The sequence below is a fragment of the Theropithecus gelada genome, chromosome 10 (genome assembly GCF_003255815.1).
Source record: "Theropithecus gelada isolate Dixy chromosome 10, Tgel_1.0, whole genome shotgun sequence".
Lineage (NCBI taxonomy): Eukaryota > Metazoa > Chordata > Mammalia > Primates > Cercopithecidae > Theropithecus > Theropithecus gelada.
Window position 1 is genome coordinate 34,184,913 of NC_037678.1, and position 23,930 is coordinate 34,208,842.

The 23,930-nt window shown below is 49.4% G+C and overlaps 2 protein-coding genes and 1 pseudogene across 3 annotated transcripts in view; 2 read left to right on the forward strand and 1 right to left on the reverse strand.

Annotated features, from left to right (window-relative positions):
* The window catches only part of LOC112632423, a 496,008-nt pseudogene that overhangs the window by 242,331 nt on the left and 229,747 nt on the right, over nucleotides 1–23,930 (forward strand). The gene's annotated exons all lie outside the window — the stretch shown is intronic.
* LOC112632789 (tubulin alpha-3 chain) lies at nucleotides 2,236–10,426 on the reverse strand. The gene is made up of 5 exons (XM_025398810.1): nucleotides 10,311–10,426; nucleotides 7,831–8,053; nucleotides 6,735–6,883; nucleotides 5,402–6,082; nucleotides 2,236–2,617 (listed from the first exon to the last, which is right to left on the reverse strand). Exons 1-5 carry the CDS (start codon nucleotides 10,311–10,313, stop codon nucleotides 2,321–2,323), a joined length of 1,353 nt encoding a protein of 450 aa, XP_025254595.1. The 5' UTR covers nucleotides 10,314–10,426; the 3' UTR covers nucleotides 2,236–2,320.
* On the forward strand, nucleotides 10,599–15,921 carry LOC112632807. The gene is made up of 3 exons (XM_025398830.1): nucleotides 10,599–10,708; nucleotides 13,825–13,942; nucleotides 15,581–15,921. Exons 2-3 carry the CDS (start codon nucleotides 13,910–13,912, stop codon nucleotides 15,785–15,787), a joined length of 240 nt encoding a protein of 79 aa, XP_025254615.1. The 5' UTR covers nucleotides 10,599–10,708; nucleotides 13,825–13,909; the 3' UTR covers nucleotides 15,788–15,921.

Below are 23,930 nucleotides of genomic sequence, written 5' to 3' on the forward strand. Positions count from 1 at the left end.
TTTTTTGAGACAGGGTCTCACTCTGTTGCCCTGGCTGGAGTGCAGTGGTGCAATCACGGCTTACTGCAGCCTTGACCTCAGTGTCTGGAAGATGCAAGACCCCAGTCAGGGTTTGAGCCTGCAGGGGGAACATGCAGCTAACCAAGTCACAGGGTGGTCAAGGTACTGTCTCAGTCAGGACGAAGGAAAAGCTGGGGGGATGAAATGGGGGATCAAATCCTGTGAATCAAGCAGGGGACACATGCCCTGCTTAGAGCCCACGGGACTGACCCTGCCAGCCTGCAGCAGAAGAGAGTCCTGGCCAAGGCACTCCACATGGGGGGCTGTGACCCCACAGGCAAGCCTGCTACCCGGGCACATTTTTCTCCTGGTGGGTCCCCTCACTCGGTCTTGCTAATGCTATCAACACCCTGAGCCCAGGGAAATATATTCAAGTAAAGCTCTGGCCCAAGTGTGGCTGCAGATCTTTCTTGGCTATCTTCACACAAAAGAGTAAAGTAAGCAAATTACAAATCAAAGAAATTCTGAACCCGTGGCCTTCATCTGAGTGAGACTCTGGCGGTCAGAAGGAAAGTCTCAAGCATTCAGACTGTGGCAGGAACCCAGTCGTGGTATCCGCAGCTAAACCCAAGAGCAAGAAGCTTGACCACTATTTGCAGAACTCTCGGGTAGGTAGGAAACAACGTAAGAGTTTCCAAAATCGGAATCAGAAACCCAATTCCAGGACTTGGTACTGCAGTACTTCCTGCCTGTCACTGTCTGGGGCAGCTCAGATGTACGGTCCAGCATGAACACACCTAGAGGATGAGGCGGCAAGCCTCTGCTGCTGCTGCCACTGCTGGCACCGTCAGGGCAGACCAGGTCCAGGCCAGGTGTGGCCTGGCTGTGCCTACCTTCCCCTAAATGGACCTGTGATGTGTGTCCTTTCAAAACGTTCCCATGGCAGTGTGCTCCTTGCATGGCTTTGCTCCTGGGACACATCCTAAAGGATCCCCTGCACACTGCCAAGGGCTTCCGGAGAATGACCTGTCTTTACTGTTTCTGAGCCTCAGGACTCAGGGCTGATGCAGGGCCTCTAGCTGAAGCGGCCTTGATGGAAATATGTAGACACAAATGTTGCTCAAGGAGCATGAGTACAGTAGATGCTACAGTTACAGGGCTCACCCATTCCTAATAATTGTGATTTGCGCCTCCTCAGAGAGAAACACAGGCAGCACTGCCCTCGGGGGAGTGCTGGCCCTGGCGGAATGCAGCAGCCACAAAGGATCCAGCCAGAGGATGCCCCACCTGCCCAGCACTACCAGGCTGCCCAAGGGGGGCAAGCGTGGGAAGAGCCCTACACGGAGCAGCACCTCGGATGGGGCAGAGACTTGTCACATCACTGTCCCCAGCAAAGGCTACATGTTGTCTCCTTCAGTTGATGATACACCTTTCTGAGATGCAGAGCATCCAGGTCAGACAATCTCTACCATTTTTTTATTATATTAAGGCACTAACTTAGAATGAGGTTTTTGTGCTATTCCTGGTCGTGCCACAGCTGAATTAACCAGGCCCCTTCACCATGGGTCAACTTCCTGGCCCTGATTTGGGTTCTGAGAAAAGGCATCTGGATTGGCAAGTCTTTTATAAAGACGTCAGCAAAGCTTCACTTGAAGTGAAAGTGGGAGGTTTTCTACCAAGACCATTGATTGATGGTCAGGGAAGAGGGGCCGGGTGGCCATGTGTGTGCACAGAGGGCAAATACTGTCTTCCAGGTTTCTGTGGAAGGCTGGGTGTGTTGTGACCTTCTGTGGGTCACGAATGCTGTGCAAGACACAGTAACGCTTTTTCCCCCTTATAAAATGTCCTGACCTTACACATCTGACCCACAGCTTTAGGGATTTCATGGACAAGCCCCATCCACAGACCTCAGATTTAAACATTCCACTTCTAGGCTCTTCTTTTTAGCCAGCATCACCCATCAATAGAGAAGCCCTCAAAATTGCAAATTCAGTTGAAAACCCTGACTCTGCTTTCCTAGAATTTAGGAAATCTATACACTGAACACTTGGCTTTGAAGAAACAGTTTTCTCTGTGTCAAGTTACTTCTGTGGCAGCTCCTTAAGTATGTACCATCCCACTGCACCCAACCCCACGCCAGCAGGGCAGGCTGGCACCCCACCGCTGTCCATGCAGGCTCTGGGGGTCCCACGTGCTCTTGCAGGCAGAGCTAAGCAGCATGACATACAGAGGCACTGGTTTTATACAGAACCTTTAATTGCAAAGAACTTGAAAGCAGCCATGCTGGGGGTGGCAGTGGAGAACCCACCACACCCTCCCCTCAGTATTCTTCACCTTCTTCAGCCTCAGCTTCCACGGAATCCACGCCCACCTCTTCATAATCCTTCTCCAGAGCTGCCAGATCCTCACGGGCCTCGGAGAACTCCCCCTCCTCCATGCCTTCTCCCACGTACCAGTGCACAAAGGCCCGCTTGGCATACATGAGATCGAACTTATGGTCCAGGCGAGCCCAGGCCTCCGCGATGGCCGTGGTGTTGCTCAGCATGCACACAGCCCGCTGCACCTTGGCCAGGTCTCCCCCAGGGACCACCGTAGGGGGCTGGTAGTTAATGCCCACCTGCCAGAGAAGGGGAAGAAAGCAGTCTGTGAAGCTTATATCAAACCTAGAAATGGTGGCTACTTTTCCTCAAACAGAAGACGCCCTGTAGGTGAACAGAATTCTCAGTTCACCGCACAAATGTCACTAAGCCCTTCTCTGTGCCAAGCAGGGTGACAGTTTCAGACAACATATGTTTCCCAGGCTGGCCTCAAACTCCTGGGCTCAATCGATCCACCCGCCCCAGCCTCCCAAAGTGCTAGGATTACAGGCATGATGCAGCATACCCAGCTTTTTTTTTTTTTTTTTTTTTTTTTTGAATAAAGTATTTTCTAAAGGATTTCTGTGCCCCTTTCTTAGGTGGTAGAATTCATGTGGAAAAGGCAGGTTGAACTTAGTAGGACTTTTATGGGCATTTTGGGGAATCTTGTAGGTGGTGTATATATTTACTTTAACTTGGGCATTACTATAAACTGCTTCACTACATCCTCCACTCCACTGTCTCATGAAGGGTTTGATTTAAAAAAGAATGATTTTTTTGTGATGAAAACAGCAACAGTTACAGTGGCTCACACCCATTATCCCAGCTCTTTGGGAGGCCAAGATCATCCATTGCTTGAACTCAGGAGTTCAAGACCAGCCTGGGCAACATGACATGACCCTGTCTCTACCAAAAATACAAAAAATTAGCTGAGCATGATCTCATGCACCTGTGGTCCCAGATACTCAGGAGGCTGAGGTGGGAGGATCGCCTGAGCCTGGAGGGCAGAGGTTCCAATGAGCTGAGATCTCACCACTGCCTGGGTGACAGAGCAAGACCCTGTCTCCAAAAAAATAAAAAATAAAAGGCCAGGCATGGTGGATCACGCCTGTAATCCCAACACTTTGGGAGGCTGAGGTGGGCAGATCACAAGGTCAGGAGATCGAGACCATACTGGCTAACACGGTGAAACCTCATCTCTACTAAAAATACAAAAATAAAATTAGCCAGGCGTGGTGGTGGGCGCCTGTAGTCCCAGCTACTCGGGAGGCTGAGGTGGGAGAATGGCGTGAACCCAGGAGGAGGAGCTTGCAGTGAACCAAGATCGCTTCACTGCACTCCAACCTGGGTGACAGAGTGAGACTCCGTCTCAAAAATAAAAACAAAAAACAAAAAAACCAGCAATGTCTTTATTTCTCTTCTGGGAAGTCTAGTAATTTTGGCCTGGGTTTGCCTCAGACACAAAATCTGTCCCCACTTTCAACTGACACAAAAGTAACCTTGCTGTCCTCTTTCAGCTTTATCAGTAGTTGGTTACTAAATCTTGTGGCATTTCTCTGTTGAGCCTGTGCGTCCTTGTGCTGTGCTTTCCCTGCTGCCTCTGACTTAGACCCCCACCACCTCTGTCGGGAGAGACCACTGCAGTCAGCTCTGACTGGGATTTCCTACTGTGAGTATCTCTTCCTCTCCTTCAGGGGTTAGCACAGCTGCTGGACTAGCCACCTAATTTTGTAAGTTCTTGTCTGAACATAGCCACCATAGCCACCACACCCCTTCATTTGTAGATTGATTTTGCTATCCAACAGCAGAGTGGGGTAGGCATGACAGTGGTCGTGTGACCTGTAAGGCCTAGAATTTTTACGATCTTGTCTTTTTTTTCTTTTTTTTTTGAGACAGAGTCTTGTACTGTCACCTATGTTCGAGTACAGTGAGGTGGTATCTTCTCACTGCAACCTCCACCTCCTGGGTCCCAGTGATTCTCCTGCCTCAGCCTCCTGAGTAGCTGGAATTACAGGTGCCCACCACCATACTTGGCTAATTTTTGTATTTTTAGTAGAGATGGGGTTTTGCCCTGTTGGCCAGGCTGGTGTCAAACTCCTGACCTCAGGTGATCCGCCCGCCTCGGCCTCCCAAAGTGCTGGATTAAAGGCATGGGTCACCATGCCCAACCAATTTTTGTATTTTTATTGGAGAGCTGTGATCACCACACTGCACTTCAACCTGGTTGACAGAGTGGGATTCTGTCTCAAAAAAGTAAATAAATAGGGTCAAGCACAGTGGCTCCTGCCCATAATCCCAGCATTTTGGGAGCTAAGGCGATCAGATCACTTAAGGCCAGGAATTTGAGACCAGTCTGGCCAACATGGTGAAATCCCTTTACTAAATACACAAAATTTAGCTGGGTGCAGTGGTGCATGCCTGTGGTCCCAGCTACTCAGGAGGCTGAGGTGAGAGAATCACTTGAGCCTGGGAGGCAGAGGTTGCAGTGAGCCGAGATCACACCACTGCACTCCAGCCTTCTCAACAACAACAACAACAAAATAAGTAAGTAAAGCTCATCACAGATATGTAGTGTAATGACTCAGAGAGTTCAAAAGACATTGCTGGGCCAGGCGCGGTGGCTCACGCCTCTAACCCCAGCACTTTGGGTGGCCGAGGTGGGTGGATCACCTGAGGTCAGGAGTTCAAGACCAGCCTGGCCAACATGGCAAAATCCTGTTTCTACTAAAAACATAAAAAGTAACCAGGCGTGGTGGTGGGTGCCTGTAATTCCAGCTACTTGGGAAGCTGATGGAGATTGCAATGAGCTCAAATCACACCACTGCACTCCAGTCTGCGACACAAAGCTAGACTCTACCACAAAAAAAAAAACAAAAAGACATCACTGAATTAATTATCACTCTGGTTCACTAATTTATGCCCATGCGCCTAGCCCATGGAACGGGGGTAGTCTCCTCAAAGGATGCGGGCCTTCAGGGGCAGCATTACTCTGTGTGTCTGTTGCTTGCTGAAAGATACAAGAATTCCACACTACCCAGTCATACCTTAAATCCAGTTGGGCACCAATCCACAAACTGGATGGTGCGCTTGGTCTTGATGGTGGCGATGGCCGCGTTGACATCTTTCGGGACCACATCCCCCCTGTACAACATGCAGCATGCCATGTACTTGCCATGGCGAGGGTCACACTTGACCATCTGATTGGCTGGCTCGAAGCAGGCATTGGTGATCTCGGCCACAGACAGCTGCTCATGGTAGGCCTTCTCGGCTGAGATGACCGGGGCGTAGGTGGCCAGGGGGAAGTGGATGCGGGGATACGGCACTAGGTTGGTCTGGAATTCTGTCAAGTCCACATTCAAGGCCCCATCAAATCGCAGAGAGGCCGTGATGGAGGACACGATCTGCCCAATCAGACGATTAAGGTTGGTGTACGTGGGACGCTCAATGTCCAGGTTGCGCCGACATATGTCATAGATGGCTTCATTGTCGACCATGAAGGCGCAGTCAGAATGTTCTAGGGTCGTGTGGGTGGTCAGGATGGAGTTGTAGGGTTCTACCACGGCCGTGGAGACCTGGGGGGCTGGGTAAATGGCAAACTCTAGCTTGGACTTCTTCCCGTAGTCCACCGAGAGCCGCTCCATGAGCAGAGATGCAAACCCAGAGCCAGTGCCGCCCCCGAAGCTGTGGAAGATGAGGAAGCCCTGCAGTCCTGTGCACAGATCCGCCTGAGAGAAACCAGACAACGTGAGCCAATGCCCATGGAAGCCACACCACCAACCTCCACTAAGCCAGGGCCACTTCTCTTTGCCTCTGAAGACTTGATATGGATTCAAATCATCCATAATAAACACGCAGTACACTTTGAAGCAAAGAAAAGCAGACAAAGATCTACAGACAAATCACCATGCATGCTTCAGACTAAGACCACTGCAGACTCAATCGGACTCAAGATGCTGGTCTAAGTTTTTTTTTCCTTTTTCTTTTTTTTTTTTTTTTGAGATAGAGTCTCACTCTGTTGCCCCGGCTGGAGTACAATGCCATGAGCTTGGCTCAGTGCAACCTCTGTCTCCTGGGCTCAAGCCATTCTCCTGCCTCAGCTTCCTGAGTCACTGCGACTACAGGCAGGTACCACCATGCCTGACTAATCTGTGTATTTTTAGTAAAGATAGGGTTTCACCATGTTGGCCAGGCTGGCCTCAAACTCTTGACTTCAGGTGACTGCCCACCTTGGTCTCCCAAAGTGTTGGGATTACAGGCGTGAGTCACCAGATCCGGCCAAAGTGCTGGTCTAAGTTTTGACAAAATGACCTCCCCTTCACAATCCAAGATCTACCCTCCTGTGCAGGACAATGGTCACACGAAGCCTTCCCTTCTTACCAGTTTGCGGATCCGGTCCAGGACCAGGTCGACAATCTCCTTGCCAATGGTGTAATGGCCTCTGGCGTAATTATTGGCCGCATCTTCCTTCCCGGTAATCAGCTGCTCTGGGTGGAAGAGCTGCCTGTAGGTTCCTGTGCGCACTTCATCTACAAAAGAGACCGAATGTACTGTGAATCTTTAAGGCCTGTACTCACCAAGATGAACACGTTCCAGGACTGTTCACTTCTACAAAGTACATGCTGTTCAAAGTACATGTCCTACATGTTGTAGCTCAACAGTGGCAGTGTCTGGTAGGAAATGTCTGTGTGATAACCAAAGTGCAAATGTGTGATAATCAAACTGCAATTTATGACTCTAGGAAGTTAAACTCAGCTTGCAGTACAAATGTCAGCACTACCAGTTCCCAGTGAAGGGAAATAAGCTGTAACACCCACACACAGGTAATTGTACAGGTACATAATTCTTTCCTACATGTAGCTACATCAAAAGCTGTAAGTTAAAACTCTTACAAACTGGGAAGTCACCAGGTCAATGTGACTTCTGCAGCAGTCCCATCAGGGCACCCTGTGTGGCCTGGGCCCCACAGGCTTTCAGGTGACACTGTCATCTCATATGGGGCCACTGAAAGGGGCTGTCTCTTTGCAGTTCTTCTTGGAAACTACCTTGGGCTGCTAATCTGGAGGAAGCAAATGACTGTGCTGTACTTAACCTTCTATGCCTAAGATGCAGGTCAAGACTCTTGTGCACCAGCATAAGAGAGTGCACAGCATTTAGGATGGAACCAATGCCACTGTGCCCTGCAGGCAGAGCCACTTGAGCAGGGCTGAGGCAGCCAGAGGGAATGTCTCCACAGCCCATCTTATTGCTGCCAAAGCAGCTTTTCCCTGTAGGTCAGGTTTTCCTAAATGAGGAGCCGAGTCTCACAGACATTTTAATCATGAACCTTTCAGTTTCTCTCTTAACAACACCATGGGCATATGCTTGTCTATCTCATACCTTCTGCAGGAGGATTCAAAGGAGCCCACATGGGGCTTTACCGATGATGCTCTCCTACCCTCCCAGGAAAGCTGCCATCCAGGGCCCGAGCACCTACCAACCACAGTGGGCTCCAGGTCCACAAACACTGCTCTGGGCACGTGCTTGCCAGCCCCAGTCTCACTGAAGAACGTGTTGAAGGAGTCGTCCCCCCCACCAATGGTTTTATCACTTGGCATCTGACCATCGGGCTGAATTCCATGTTCAAGGCAGTACAGTTCCCAGCAGGCATTGCCGATCTGGACACCTGCCTGCCCCACGTGGATAGAGATACACTCGCGCTGTGAACCGGAACATAAATGTAGACCCATTCATTTCAAGGCAACTTGAAGCTATATGGCATGCAAAATATTCTAATTTAATATTTGTATAGTGCTTCAGTATCTAGTGCTTTCACAATTGATATTTCCTAGGAGGGTTAGGTGACTGACCCCTTAATCCCTGTGAAAACTTACTTGCTCTAAACCATCCTAGCTGCTAAGTTCCAGAGGTAGCCCTAGAACCTAATGTTTGCCACTACACAAAAATTAGATTATTTTAAAACTTGGAAGCCATGCAATGCCAATAATCAACCCCACATTATAGCCAGTCACAGTAATGCTTTGAAGAGTACACAGCAGTTTTTGATTATGTCCTGATCAAAGGATAAGGTAATTGGGTTGGGTGAAGAAATAGAGAGTAGGTCCCAGGTCACTGTGGTCCAAGCCCAGGTGTTCAGTATGTGTCCTCTCTCTGCCCTCCCCAGATCTACCCTCCATCATTCACCACCTGCTCTTTGCTCCCAGAGGCTGACCCATGAGGACAGTGTCAGAGGCCTATCTTGCCCTCTGGCTTCATGCTGGTTTGTTCAATGACAGGCAGCAGCAGGAGACCAGGAGGCTGGAGGAGGCATCAGGGTACTCTCCCCTTGGCCCCTTCCTGCTCAACTTTCATGGGTGATCCAAATCCCTCCATCAAGGCCACACTTTTGGCAGGTGGCCCTCTTCATAAAGTTACCCTCTCAAGTTTTTGTAAGCACTCCCTCCTCTCCATCCCTTGAGGCCTAGGAGTGTAATGGCTCCCAGACGTCATCAGTGCTGGGACACTGCACTGTCCTTTGGTGGTTTCTTTAAACCCTGCCAAGTCGGGTGTGGTGGCTCATGCCTGTAGTTCCAGTACCCTGGGAGGCTGGGCTGAGATCGCTTGGGACCAGTTTGAGACTAGCCTGGGCAACTATGAAAAAAAAAATTATTATTATTTTTTTTAAACAAGAGTCTCACTCTGTCACCCAGGCTGGAGTGTAGTAGCACAATCTCAGCTCACTGCAGCCTCTGCCTCCCAGGTTCAAGCAATTCTCCTGCCTCAGCCTCCCAAGTAGCTGGGACTACGGACCACTACGCCCAGCTAATTTTTTGTATTTTTAGTAGAGACAGGGTTTCACCGTGTTAGCCAGGATAGTCTTGAGCTCCTGACCTTGTGATATGCCCGCCTCGGCCTCCCAAAGTGCTGGGATTACAGGCATGAGCCACCGCACCCAGCCGAAAAATTTAAACATTAGCCATGTGTGGTGGCACACACCTGTAGTCCCAGCTATTCAGGAGGCTGAGGCAGGAGGATCACTGGAGCTCAGGGGTTCAAGACTGCAGTAAGCCGTGATCCTGCAACTGTGCTCCAGCCTGGGCAACAGAGCTGTTGAGCCGTCTCAAAAAAAAAAAAAAACGATACTTGACAGACCACGGCCATAGCTATTCAGACTTGGGACTTGCAAATCTGTTCTTTATGCGAATGTGTTGGTTGCTTTTTTTTTTTTTTGAGGCAGGGTGTCTCTCTTGTCACCCAAGCTGGAGTGCAGTAGCACCACCGTGACTCACTGCAGCCTGGAAGTCAGTCCTGGGCTCAGCTGACCCTCCCACCTCAGCCTCCCGAGTAGCTGGAACCACAGATCCAGGCCGCCACCCTGGGAATTTTTGTATTTTTAGTAGAGAAGGGTTTTCGCCATATTGGCCAGGCTGGTGCGGAGCCCCTGACCTCGGGAGATCCCCCGCCTCCACCTCGCCAAGGGCTGGGATTCCAGGCATGAGCCACCGTGCCCACCCACCGTGTTGCTTTTAGGTGAATGAGGCAATGTTTTAGCAGCGTCTGAGCTTTAATTCCTGATCTGACCAATGTCCACAGCCCCAGCCTCCATCAGCTAAGGTTCCTGGTGTTCCTCAGTGGTTTCCAGTAGCACTGAGACGTTTGGAGACCGGAAAGCGGGAGCAGCGCCCTCTTGTGTTCAGGAGGTGACCCCACTGTTTGCTCTCTGGGGGACGGGACACCGTCAATGCTCCCCGTCCACCGACTCAAGGCCGGCAGCTTCCTCTAAAACAAAAGCTGCCGTCCCTGCCCTGGAGCCTGCAGACCCAGTAGACGACCCCGTGTCCCGCCCTGGGCCCCGCGTCCTTCTTTGGCCTCCTCTCTGCACCCGCAACAGCATCCCTCCGTCCAGCCACCTCAAGAGGCCAACTTCGTCTACCCTCCAGCCTGGACGTCTGCGGGTCAGGAGTGACCAGGCCTTACCATGTTGAGCTCCGCCGCTGCTGCAGTCCAACGCTACTACCCGACTGAAACGGCCGCTGCAGCTGCACACGTCCAACTACAGCCTCCCACCGCACGCTGTCTGGGATTGGCCCGCTGGTGCCAGGCCACCATTGGTCCAGAGCTCTGGGGAGGCGGGCCAAGGCTTCGATCCCAGTTTCAATTGGCTGTTGCTCAATAAACGTAGTGGGGACGCCCTCTGATTGGATACAGGATTGGCGGGAAGGCAGCAGGCTCAGAGGGGTCCCTCTGATTGGATGCAGGAGCGGCGGGAAGGTCATGCAGTCAGAGGGCAGTACATGGGCTGAGACGTTTCTGGGGGTCCCCTGAGCTGGGTTGGAGCAGCTACTGCACCTTTGTGGGTCAAGGAACATTGCTTTGTAAGTAAGCTCTCAGCCTGGCAGTGGCTTGACCACGAACTTGTGCCGCTGCCTCCTCCCCAGTTGCCACAGGCTGGCTCCTCTGGAGGTGCCTTATTCAGATCTTTGCAAACAGGGCCGCCTTTGAGAGGCCTTCCGGGCATCTACCCAACTCTCAGCAGCACTGCAATCACCCAACCTTCCCACCTGACACCCGGGAAGTGGCGGGATTCGATCACTTTTGTGATCTGAAAGGAAAAAGTGGGTGGGTCTCGGTGGCTCACGCCTGTAATCCCATCACTTAGGAGGCAGAGGCGGGTAGATCACCTGAGGTCATGAGTTCGAGACCAGCCTGGCCAACGTGGTGAAATCCCATCTCTACTAAAAATAAAAAAACTAGCCGGGCATGGTGGGCGCGCCTGTAATCCCAGCTACTCGGGAGGCTGAGGCAGGGGAACTGCGTGAACCCGGGAGGCAGAGGTTGCAGTGAGCTGAGATCGCACTGCATCCTGGGCGAGCCTCCGTCTCAAAAAAACAAACAAACAAACAAACAAAAAATTATAAAAAAGGAAGAAGCAGAGGTAAAATTAATATAGGTGGAGAGGTTGGGCCAGGTGCAGTGGCTTAGGCCTGTAATTCCAGTGCTTTGGGAGGCCTCCGCGGGAGGATTCCTTGAGGTCAGGAGTTTGCAACCAGCCTGGTCTAGGTGGTGAGACCCGCCCTGCCCCCGTTTCTACAAAAAATAAAAACATGATAAAATTAGCCGGGCATGTTGGTGGGTTCCTGTAATCCCAGCTACTTGGGAGGCTGAGGCACAAGAATCGCTTGAATCTGGGAGGTGGAGGTTGCACTGAGCTGAGATTGTGCCACCTCACTCCAGCCTGGGTGACAGAGGGAGACTCCGTCTCAAAAAAAAAAAAAGTTTATTTGGGCCAAGTTTGAGAATTGCAACCCTGGAGATGCAAGTTGCCTTAATATACACTCTAATTAGCAGCAGTTACAAATGGGTTTTTAAAGGAAAAGAAGGGGCAGTTTCTAAATTGTTTACCAAGAATTTTAAAAATAGAGACGGAGTCTTGCTGTGTTGCCCAGCCTGGTCTTGAACTCCTGGCCCGAGGCTGGTCTTGAACTCTAGCCTCCCACCTTGGCTGGCCTGGCCAGAGGAATGTATATTAAAATAACATAAACTGTTTATTGGCTCTGTATTGTCTTTCGTATCACAAATTCCAGTAGCAGGAAGATAAAGCTAATCAGGAACAAAATGCCTTTAAACAATCGCTGGGGCATGGGTATGCAGTGTGCTCCTGAAGTCACACACTGACTGAATATGTGAAGTCCCACGTTCCTGTCTCTCTCGGCCTGATGCATTCTGCACACCTCGCGTAACTCAAAGTGCTTTGAACACTTTTTCTTTTCTCTTTTCTTTAGTGAGAAGGACTGGGTTTACAGCCACCGGGAAAGGGGAAGGCACAGCCCTGTCCTGGGAAGAGCAGAATGGGGACACAATACTCATATCGAAGGAGTCTGGAACAGTCACCTGATTCTTCCTTATTTATTTATTTATTGTTGATTCATTTATTTTTTGGACAGTGGTTCTCACCATGTTGACCAGGCAGGACTCAAAACCCCTGGACTCAAGTGATCCTCTTGCCTCAGCCTTCCTTGCAGGCTGGGACTACAGGCATGTGATTCTTCCCAGTTTGATTCTTCCATTCCTAAAGATCATCTTAACAGTATGTATTCAGTTCTGGGAACGGCACCAGAAGAGACGTGCTGGCTTTCCCCCAGCTCATCACCAGGGTTCAGCACCCCATCATGGCATCTCCCTAGAGGGTGGTCAAGGAGGCCTTTAACTTTCCCTCCTGAGAGGAGAGCAGAGAAGAGAGAGGGAGCTCCCCCAGTGCGATGGGACTCTTGAGGTCCGGGAATTGAGACTTTTCTGTGGGCTTTGGGGACCTCTGAACAGTGCGATCAGGTCTGCACTTAGAAGGATGTTTTGGCACAAGGAGGAGGGGCAGGGAGGGAGTTCTGTGGAGAGCCAGGGAAACTTGAGGAGGCCTCTAGCCCCCTCCTCTTCTCCCCAGGAGGGTAAATCCTTCCATCCTAGTTGGCTCCGGGTGCCCTAAAAAAAAATACCATTGACTGAGTGGCTTAAACAACAGAGTTTTAGTTTCTCACAGTTCTGGAGGCTAAAAGTCCCAGAGGCCTCTTGTCCTGGCTTGCACACAGCTACCTTCTCACTATGTCCTCCCACAGGGTGGGGGAAGGCAGCGCTCAAGCTCCCTGGTCTCTTATAAGGACACAAATCCTATTGGATCAGGGCCCACCCTTATGACCTCACATAATCTTCACCATCTCCTTATAGGCCCTGTCCCCAAATACAGTCACATTGGGGGCTGCAGCTTCAGTGTCTCATAATGGGGGGAACACAGTTCAGTCCACAGCTCTCCCCTTCCTCAGGGCTCCAACCACGTCACGCACAGAACTCAGCTGTAGCCCGTATCACACGGTGCTCTTCAGTACAGTCATGCGTCCCTCAGAGGCTGGGGTACGTTCTCGGAAATCATCAGGCAATTTCGTTGATGTGAGAACATCATAGAGTGTCCTTAGACCAACCTAGATGGAGCGGCCTACTGCACACCTAGGCCACATGGTACAGCCTATTGCCCCTCAGCTACAGACCTATACAGTAAGGATTTGTGTATCCAAACACAGAAAAGCTACACAAAAATATGGTATTATAATCTTATGGGACCACTGTTATATATGCTGTCTGATGTTGTCCGAAACATCATTATATGCCACATGACTGCAATATTTATTTTTCCGATCATAAAAGTAACATATTCCCAGAGAGAGTGTGGAAAATTAGCAACAAAATATTTATTCGACTGTAAATGACAAAAGAAAAATTGAGTCTTGGATGTGCCCATTTTTACTGTAAGTTATGATTCCATAACTGACTTGTAGTAAACAGTATTTCTGGCCCCTAAGTATTGCTACCTTGTGTATTTTATGTAGTATATAGTACTAAAAAAAACTTGTCAATTATTAAATCCTTGCAGTAAGTCAGCTAACAAAGTTTACATATAGTCACAACACAGAAAGGAGCACAAATGATTTCTTCTTTTGCTCAGATTCAAACAGGCTTGAGTGACAACTTGAGGACAAGGACACTTTGCCAAGATTTTATGCAGCAGCTGGTGGGTCCAGAGAGGCAGCATGGTGCGACAGGAGAATGAGGACCTGCGCAAGGTAGGTGACTCGGTTCTGGGTGAGAAAGGCTTACGAGACTTTGCAGAGTTTTGTGAGGTTGAGTTCATACAGATGTTTAAAGACCTCTTTGGGACTCCTGCTCATGGGCTGTCCCTGCTGCATGCCAGACACCAGGGCCAAGCCTGGTTCTAGGGTCCAGCTGGTTGCTGCATAGCTCGTGTCAGCTGGCTGAGCTTGGCTCCCAGTCATGGCTGCCTACTAGCGTCCTGCCTGCGGCAGGCACCCACTTCACAATCATCTGTCTTCTCCAGTTCAACCCCACAAAGTAAGCAGCAACTCCTCCACCCCTGCTAATTTTGATGAGGAACCATGTCTGTGATATCTGCAGTGACACGCTGTGCCTGACACCAATGACTCCCCCTTCTCTCTCCACCATGCCCCCCTGCTCTTAGAAGGGGTGTCTTTGTGATGACAGGGAGCTGCAAAAGAGACCATTGGTTAAAATGTGGGTAATTCCCCCATAACTCCTTCATACATTTGGTTTTTAGTAAGATATGTGAAACTTTATGTTCAAATGCCAGTATAGTAATAACACAATTAGGTTCTGTTTTCTAAAATACATTCATTTATTCACTTAAGTCCTTGGACCTATAGTTTGTGATCTGTCCTCTAAAACGTGCCAGATTTTAAACCCAAATTGCTTCTTAAGATCATCTGTGGTGTCATTCCCCTGCAGGACTTGTCTGGGACTGCAGCGTGGGCTGTGTGGCGTCTCATTGCTTAACGTAGTCACAGTAACTCTGAGCCAGGCAGAGAGGCCTGGGGAGGCCTTTCCTCCCCGTGGGGGTGCTGCCCTGCCAGCTTGCTCCACGTCTCCTCACTTCCAGTCTTAGTCCAGCAGGTGTGGCCACGACTAAACAGCCAGATTGCTGAGTAGATCGGCTGCAGGGAGGTCAGGGTCATCAGGGCAGCAAGTGGTAAGGTTGGGCTGTCAGTGCAGCTGATCTCACGGTAAGTCCAGCTATGGCTCTCCACCCGAGGGAGACTTGGATTTAAATCTTTTTCTTCTTAATTTTCTTTTCTTTCTTTCCTTTTTATTTTTTTTTAAGAGATGAGGTCTCACCATTTTGCCCAGGCACTGGTCTTGAACTCTTGGCTCAAGTGAGCCTCTCTCCTAAGCCTCCCAAAGTGCTGGGATTACAAGCATGACCCACCGTGCCTGACCTGATTTAAATCTTAAGTGCTTTGTGTGTGTGCGTGCGTGTGTGTGTGTGTGTGTGTGTGTGTGTGTTTCTGTTTCCACTTATGTTTAAGTAACTAGATTGAGTGCCCAAATGCTTTATTCACCTTTGCACTTGTGTAGAGGACATCAGGCAGAGGTTGGCGTTCCAGAGCCAACTGTCCTGCTGGAAGCAACTCCATGCAGTTGCAGGGTCTTGCTTGGTGTGGGGTTGGTGCTCGGCACTTGAGCCCAGGTGGTCTTCCCATTGCATGTCTGGCTGGGGTGAGGTGAGCACAGGGCTTTTTCCAAGCAGGGGGTTTCTCCAATCTTTGACTTTAATGTGTAACCAGCATTGGCTGTCACTTGTAACTCTTTAATATAGTGTAAGACTAAACCTTCCAGGCCTTTGTTAAGCAAACATAAAACATCTATAATTGTGATTTTTTTTTTTCCAGCAACTGGTTGAAGCCTCAGAGTTATTGAAATCCCAGGCCAAAGAACTCAAAGATGCCCATCAGCAGCAAAAGCTGGCCCGGCAGGACTTGTTGGAGCTCAGTGAGCTGGTGGCAGAGCTCTGCTCCCAGAAGCAGAAGGTGTGGGACAAGGAGGAGGAGATGGAGGTGGCCATGCAGAAAGTCAACACGATGTGGCAGGAGATCTGAAGATCCACAAAGCTCAGAAAGAGGAAGCTGTTTAGATGTTTCAGCGATGGTATTGACTGAGCTCTTTTTCATTTTTTTATTGTTATACTTTAAGCTCTGGGGTATATTGTATGACCTTAATAAAACGTCTTTGAAAACTTGAACTGCATTATGTAAATTACTTTAAAATGGATCTTAATAATGTTTTAAGCAATGCTTAGTTTAAAGCAATGCTTAGTTTAAAATTGGATTAAAGGCCAGGGGCAGTGGCTCACACTTCTAATCCCAGCACTTTGGGAGGCCAAGGTGGGCAGGTGGCTTGAGATCAGGAGTTTGAGACCAGCCTGGGCAACATAATGAAACCCCATCTCTACTAAAAGTACAAAAAACTGGCTGTGGCCAGGCGCAGGGGCTCACACTTGTAATCCCAGCACTTTGGGAGGCTGAGGTGGGCAGATCACCTGAGGTCGGGAGTTTGAGACCAGCCTAATATGGTGAAACCCCGTCTATACTAAAAACAAAAATTAGCCAGCCTGTGGTGGCACATGCCTGTAGTCCCAGCTACTCAGGAAACTGAAGCAAGAGAATCTCCTGAACTCAAGAGGCAGAGGTTGCAGTGAGCCGAAATCACGCCACAGAACTCTAGCCTGGGCCACAGAGGGAAACCCTGTCTCAAAAAAAAAAAAAAAGAAAGAAAGAAAGAAGAAAAAAAGGAGTAACTGGGGTTGTGGCATGCACCTGTGGTACAAGATACTCAGGGGTCGGCCGGGCACAGTGGCTCAGGCCTGTAATCCCAGCACTTTGGGAGGCTGAGGCAGGTGGATCACAAGGTCAGGAGATTGAGACCATCCTGGCTAACAGGGTGAAACCCCGTCTCTACTAAAAATACAAAAATACAAAAAAAAAAAAAGCTGGACATGGTGGCGGGTGCCTGTAGTCCCAGCTACTCAGGAGGCTGAGGCAGGAGAATGGCGGGAACCTGGGAGGTGGAGCTCGCAGTGAGCCGAGATCGCGCCACTGCACTCCAGCCTAGGCAACAGAGCAAGACTCTGTCTCAAAAGAAAAAAGAAAAAAGAAAGATACTCAGGAGTCTGAGGTGGGAGGATCACTTAAGCCTGGGAGGTGGAGGTCGCAGTGAGCTGAGATCGCACCACTGTACTCCAGCCTGGGCAACAGAAGTAGACTCTGTCTCAAAAAAATTATATTAAAATTTACTTAATGAACTCCACGAATGAGAAGGCCTGGAAGCATATGCTCATGTTCCTTTCAGGTTCAGGGCTTTTTGCCCTTTAGCCACAGAATACCTATTTGTTTTCTTAGACGGTTTATTTTGGAACCCAAATATATTTATTGTTGTAGCCAGTTGCCACTTAGTTAACGAAACCCCTAACTAAGGATTACCGTTCCACATATGGATGCAGTGATACGTTGCTTGGGATTTGCTCTCTAATGGTTTGGGTGTAGGCAGAGATGAAGCAGGCTCGGCTGAGTTGCTCACTGTCAAAGCTGGGTGCCAGGCACACGGGGTTCATTACCCTCTCTTCTGTGTGCATCTGAAATTGTGCATTTAAAAAGTGAATCAGTGTTTTGCAGATATCAGAAGTACTTGTTTTCACAAAGCAGTCTCCTTTCTTGAAATCTAATCTCAAGTATCAAATTAAATTAAAATTTGAACTTGCTTTATTACTAACGGACCATTTCAGCTGAGCCCTGAAGTGTATTTCGGAAACTTTAATTTGTGATAAGATTTGATGAAGGATGAAAAAATACAAAGGTCTTTCAAGGTCTTGTTCTCTTAGAGGTCCTTTGGGTGAAGATCTAATTGGTGAGGCTGTGCTTCCTTTGTGTTAATGAAAAGCGCATCTTCCTTTTGTAGCTGGAAGCTCAGCTCAAGGACCCTGTTGCTGAGGCCTCAAAGCAATGTAAAGTTCATGAGCACAGTGCAGACTGAGCAAGAAGGAAGTGAGGCCCTCGAGGTGGTTCTGGGTTAGGGTATTTACTCCATTTTTTTTTTTTTTTTTTTTTTTTGAGATAGAGTCTCACTCTGTCACCCAGGCTGGAGTGCAGTGGCGCAATCTCGACTCACTGCAAGCTCCACCTCCTGTGTTCACATCATTCTCCTGCCTCAGCCTCCCAAGTAGCTGGGACTATAGGCACCCACCACACCCAGCTAATTTTTTGTATTTTTAGTAGAGACAGTGTTTCACCATGTTAGCCAGGATGGTTTCGATCTCCTGACCTTATGATCCTCCCGCCTTGGCCTCCCAAAGTGCTGGGATTACAGGCGTGAGCCTCCACACCCGGCCAGGGTCTTTACTCTTAACTGAGACAGAAAGCTCATCCTTGCTGATGCCATCACGTGGGCATCACCTTGTGTAATGTGCTGGTCCCAGCGGGGCATTATCCAAGGCAGTTCCAGACAAGACAGGGATGTGGAGAGGTGGGGCAGGCCCCTGCCTTCTTGACTGCTTTCATGTTTGAAAGCCAAGGGGATTAATCCATTCTCCCCCAGCTATGAAGATTTACCTTAGCCGGGCATGATGGCACACACCTGTAATCCCACCTACTCAGGAGGCTGAGGCAGGAGAATTGCTGCAACCCGGGAGGTGGAGGTTTCAGTGAGCCAAAGTCGCAACATTGCACTCCAGCCTGGGTGACAGAGTGAGACTCCATCTCAAAAAAAAAAAAAAGTAATTACCTAATTACCTGACGCCAGGCGTGGTGGCTCATGGCTGTAATCCCAGCACTTTGGGAGGCTGAGACAAGTGGATCACCTAAGGTCAGGAGGTCAAGACCAGCCTGACCAACATGGTGAAACTCCATCTCTACTAAAAGTATCAAAAATTAGCTGGGCATGGTGGCGGGCACCTGTAATCTCAGCTACTCGGGAGGCTGAGGCAGGAAAATCGCTTGACCCTGCAAGGCAGAGGTTGCAGTAAGCCGAGATTCCGCCATTGCACTCCCACCTGGGTGACACGGTGAGATTCTGTCTCAAAAAACAAACAAACAAAAAAGAATTACCTGAGACTGGATAATGTATAAAGAAAAGAGGCTTAATTGGCTCACAGTTCTGCAGGCTATCCAGGCTTCTGCTTCTCGGGAGGCCTCAGGAAACTTACAATCATGGTGGAAGGGGACACAGGCACATCTTAGGTGGCCAGAGCAGGAGAAGAGAGAGAGCAGGGAGATGCTACACACCTTCAAACAACCAGATCTCATGAGAACCCACTCACTATCACAAACACAGCAAGGGGGAAATCTCCCATAATCCAGTCATCTCCCACGAGGTCCCTCCTCCCACACTGGGGATTACAATTTCACATGAGATTTGAAATTATATCACCAAGTTTTTTTTTTTTTTCTACATAAAAATTTCAGGCAGTTCACAATAAGTCCTAGTACACTAACATCTAATCAACTCCTATCCTGGTTCAGTCCAATCAATTCATATCCTTCTTCATATCCTGGTTTTCTAAATTCAGTGCAGTTCAGTTTTAGAAAAGCTCCTTAAAACCCATGACCTGCTGCTGACCAGAGAAAAGACAGGCTGGCCATCGTCAGGGCCAGTTGGTGGGACCAAAGGGTGCCATGGAGGCCAAGGAGGGACTGAGCACAGAAGGCAACAGTGGCTGAGCCTGGGCAAGAGCTCAGTGGGCAGGTCTCCTGGCAGCGTAGCTCGGCCTGGGTCAGTGGATGGGTCTCTGGGCATCGTAGCGCGGCCTGGGTCAGTGGATGGGTCTCCTGGCAGTGTAGTGTGGCCTGGGTCGGTGGACCAGCCTCCTGGCAGTGTCGTGCGGCCTGGGTCAGTGGATGGGTCTCCTGGCAGCTTAGCGTGGCCTGGGTCAGTGGACCGGTCTCCTGGCAGCGCAGTGCGGCCTGGGTCTCCTCCTATGTGAGGAGGGTGTGATGGGTCTCCCCTCTCCCTCCTGCCTCAGTAATCTGTCAACTCTTCCTCTAGCATATGTACCTGAGATATCTGTTCCTCTCCATCGTCTTTGCTGCTGCCTGATCCAACCACCAGCAGCTCAGCTTGGCTGGACCTCAGCATGCTGGTACCTGCGCCTCCCTGCCCCTTTCTCGGCCCTTGAGTCTCCTCTCCACATGGCAATCAGGGTGAGCTTGGCAGGCTGAAGTCAGAACACATCACTTTCACAGCCAGGGCCCCCGTCACTCCACAGCTCTCCAGCAGCCTGGAAGCACCTCTCCCGCACCTTCCCCACCACCACCCCAGACACGCTGGCCTCTCTCTGTGCCATGAGCACCTGCAGTGCATTCCCACCTCACCCCCTCACCCAGGCCTTGTTCTTTGCCCCTGGCCTGATACTCACTTAATAGGTCACCACCTCATAGATGCTGTCCATAACCACCAGGCATGCTCTCCATTCCTTATGACCCAGCCTGTGCTTGTGTCTCATCTGCTCCTTTACTGGTTGGCTGTCAGTACCCCCACCCATGAGAGCAGACACCCCAATGTCACCTCAGTCACCAGAAGAGGGCTGGGCACAGAGTCAACCCTCAAAAGAATGTTGCATGGATGAATGAACAGAGTGGGGGGCAAAGCTTCTGGGGTCCCAGGAAGATCTGGACACATCTCCCTGCAAGGCAGCCCCTAGAGTTTGGATCACATTTTGCAGGTCAGCAACATCATTCGGGGTAGTCCGGCATGCAAATGGTCCTTGGGAAGGTATCAGCACTTGCCGGGATAAAAGGACAGTGTGAGCCTCGAAGACACACGGATTCATCACTTTATGTGAACCTTCCTCTGCAGGTGAAGCAAGGAGGCCAGGGACCAGGTGCCCCTTTAGAGCATCTGCAAGAGATTTCCAAAATAAAATGCAAGCTTGAGATAAACATCTTATTTTGTGAAGAGGAATTGGTCAGACATGAGGCCTCCCATGTGCTAGCAGTGAAAAACCTGAAGGAGGTGCATGATTCAGAAAGCCAGCAGTTGGTCGTGAAGAGAGAAATCTTGATGTTAAAAGATAAATTAGAAACGTCAAAACAAGAGCGGTAGGTTTCCATGTGCTCCTCAGTGCAGAAAATAAAAGCTTATGCCCATGCCATAGATACAAATATTAGTGAAGTTATGAGCCCCTGAAACTGTTTATCTCATTCACCTTCGCAGGCATAGTAAGATGGAGGAGGCAGTAGATACAAGAAAAGATAAATATGCACAAGAAAGAGCAGAGCTGTTGGAAAACAAGAAACTGATGCTGAAAATGAGAAAGTAATTAAGGCCAGGCACGGTGGCTCATGCCTGTAATCCCAGCACTTTGGGAGGCTGAGGAGGGTGGATCACTTGAGGTCAGGAATTTGAGACCAGCTTGACCAATATGGAAAAACTGTCTCTACAAAAAAATTAGCTGGGTGTGGTGGCACAGGCCTATAATCCCAGCTACTCAGGAGACTAAGGCAGGAGAATTGCTTGAACCCAGGAGGCAGAGGTTGCAGTAAGCCGAGATCACGCCACTGCACCCCAGCCTGGGTGACAGAGAATCAAAAAAAAAAAAAAAAAAGTAATTAAAAATATCTCGCTGGGCACAGTGGCTCATGCCTGTAATCCCAGCACTTTGGGAGGCCGAGGTGGGCAGATCACCTCAGGTCAGGAGTTCGAGACCAGCCTGGCCAACATGGTGAAACCCCATATCTACCAAAAATACAAAACTTAGCCAGGTGTGGTGGCGGGTGCCTGTAATCCCAGCTACTCAGGAGGCTGAGCCAGGAGAATCGCTTGAACCCGGGAGGTGGAGGTTGCAGTAAGCCAAGATCGCGCCACTACACTCCAACCCGGGTGAAAAAAGCAAAACTGCAACTAAAAAAAAATTTTTTTTAATTTATAATTTCCCAGCTAATTTTTTGTATTTTTAATAGAGTCAGGGTTTCACCATGTTAGTCAGGATGGTCTTGATCTCCTGACCTCATGATCTGCCCGCCTTGGCCTCCCAAAGTGCTGGGATTACAGGCATGAGCCACCGCAACTGGGCAATTTTTTCATTCTTGAGTCTTGGAAGTTTAGTTTCTTTTTGAAATTCAGTCATGTACTGCATAAGGATGTTTCAGTCAGGGACAGACTGCATATACAGCAGGGGTCCCACACAATTATAATACAGTTTGTTTATTTATTTATCTATTTATTCATTCATTGAGATGGAGTCTTGCTCTGTTGCCCAGGCTGGCGTGCAACCGCACGATCTCGGCTCACTGTAACCTCCACCTCCTGGGTTCAAGCAATTCTCCTGCCTCAGCCTCCCGAGTAGCTGGGATTATGGGTGTGTGCCAACACACCTGGCTAGTTTTTTGTATTTTTAGTAGAGTTGGGGTTTCACCGTGTTAGCCAGAATGGTCTTGATCTTCTGACCTCGTGATATGCCCGCCTTGGTCTCCCAAAGTGCTAGGATTACAGATGTGAGCCACCACGCCCAGCGGATACAGTATTATTGCTGTACTTTTTCTATGTTTAGACCCCAAAGTTCTCACCACTGTGTTACAGCTGCCTGTGGTATTCAGCACAATACCATGTTGCACAAGCTTGTAGCCCTGAAGCAATAGACTGTACCTCATAGCCTGGGTTTGCAGCAGGCTCTGCTGTCCGGGCTTGTGTAAGTATACTCGAGGGTGCTAGCACAAGGACACATTTTTCAGAGTGTATTCTGATTATTACATGATGCATGACTGTATTTTAATTCTTTTTTGAGACAAAGTCTCACTCTGTCTCCCAGGCTGGAGTGTAGTGGCACGATCTCGGCTCATGGTAACCTTGGCCTCCTGGGTTCAAATGATTCTCCTGACTCAACCTCCCGAGTACCTGGAATTATAGGCACCTGCCCCCATGCCCAGCTAATTTTGATATTTTTAGTAGAGATGGGGTTTCACCATGTTGGCCAGGCTGGTCTCAAACTCCTGACCTCAGGTGATCCACCAGCCTCAGCCACCCGAAGTGCCGGGATTACAGGCATGAGCCACCATGCCCGTGGTAAACAGCATCTTTTAACTGAATGAAAACACCCTATTTAATAGCCGGGTGTGGTGGCTCCTGCCTGTAATCCCAGCTACTCAGGAGATTGAGGCATGAGAAGCGCCTGAACCTGGGAGGCAGAGGTTGCAGTGAGCTGAGATCGTGCCACTGCACTCCAGCCTGGGTGACAAGAGCAAAACTCTGTCTCAAAACAAAAACAAAAACAAAAACAAAAAACAAACACACAAGGAAAACAACCTAGTTTTTAAGATCTTTTTAGATCAAATATGTTACTTCATTTCAAAATTAAAATACAGGGCCAGGCATGGTGGCTCATGCCTGTAATCCCAGCACTTTGGGAAGTCAAGGCAGAGGGATGACCTGAGGTCAGGAGTTTGAGCCCACCCTGGCCAACATGGCGAAACCCTGTCTCTACTAAAAATACAAAACATTAGCCGGGTGTGGTGGCAGGCACCTGTAATCCCAGCTACTTGAGAGGCTGAGGCATGAGAATCCCTTGAACCTGGGAGGCGCAGTTTGCAGTGAGCCGAGATCACACTACCGCACTCTAGCCTGGGTGACAGAGTAAGACTCTGTCTCAAAAAAACAAAAACGAAAACAAATAAGGTACTAATTACCTGAAATTACCAGGTCTATTAGTTTTATTTTATTATTATTATTATTATTATTATTATTATTATTATTATTATTTGAGACGGAGTTTCCCTCTTGTTGCCCTGGCTGGAGTACAGTGGCGTGATCTCGGCTCACTGCAACCTCTGCCTCCTGGATTCAAGCGATTCTCCTGGCTCAGCCTGCTGAGTAGCTGGGATTATAGGTACCTGCCACCACTCCTGGCTAATTTTTGTATTTTTAGTAGAGATGGGGTTTTACCATGTTGGCCAGCTTGGTCTTGAACTCCTGACGTCAGGTGATCCACCCACCTTGGCCTCCCAAAGTGCTGGGATTACAGGCGTGAGCCACCGTGCCCAGCCTTTTTTTTTTTGAGGCTGAGTTTCGCTCTGTCACCCAGGCTGGAGTGCAGTGGTGGGATCTCGGCTCACTGCAACCTCTGCCTCCTGGGTTCACAGAGATTCTTATGGCTCAGCCACCCAAGTAGCTGGGATTACAGGCATGTGCCACCATGCCTGGCTAATTTTTGTATTTTTGGTGGAGATAGGGTTTTGCCATGTTGGCCAGGCTAGTCTC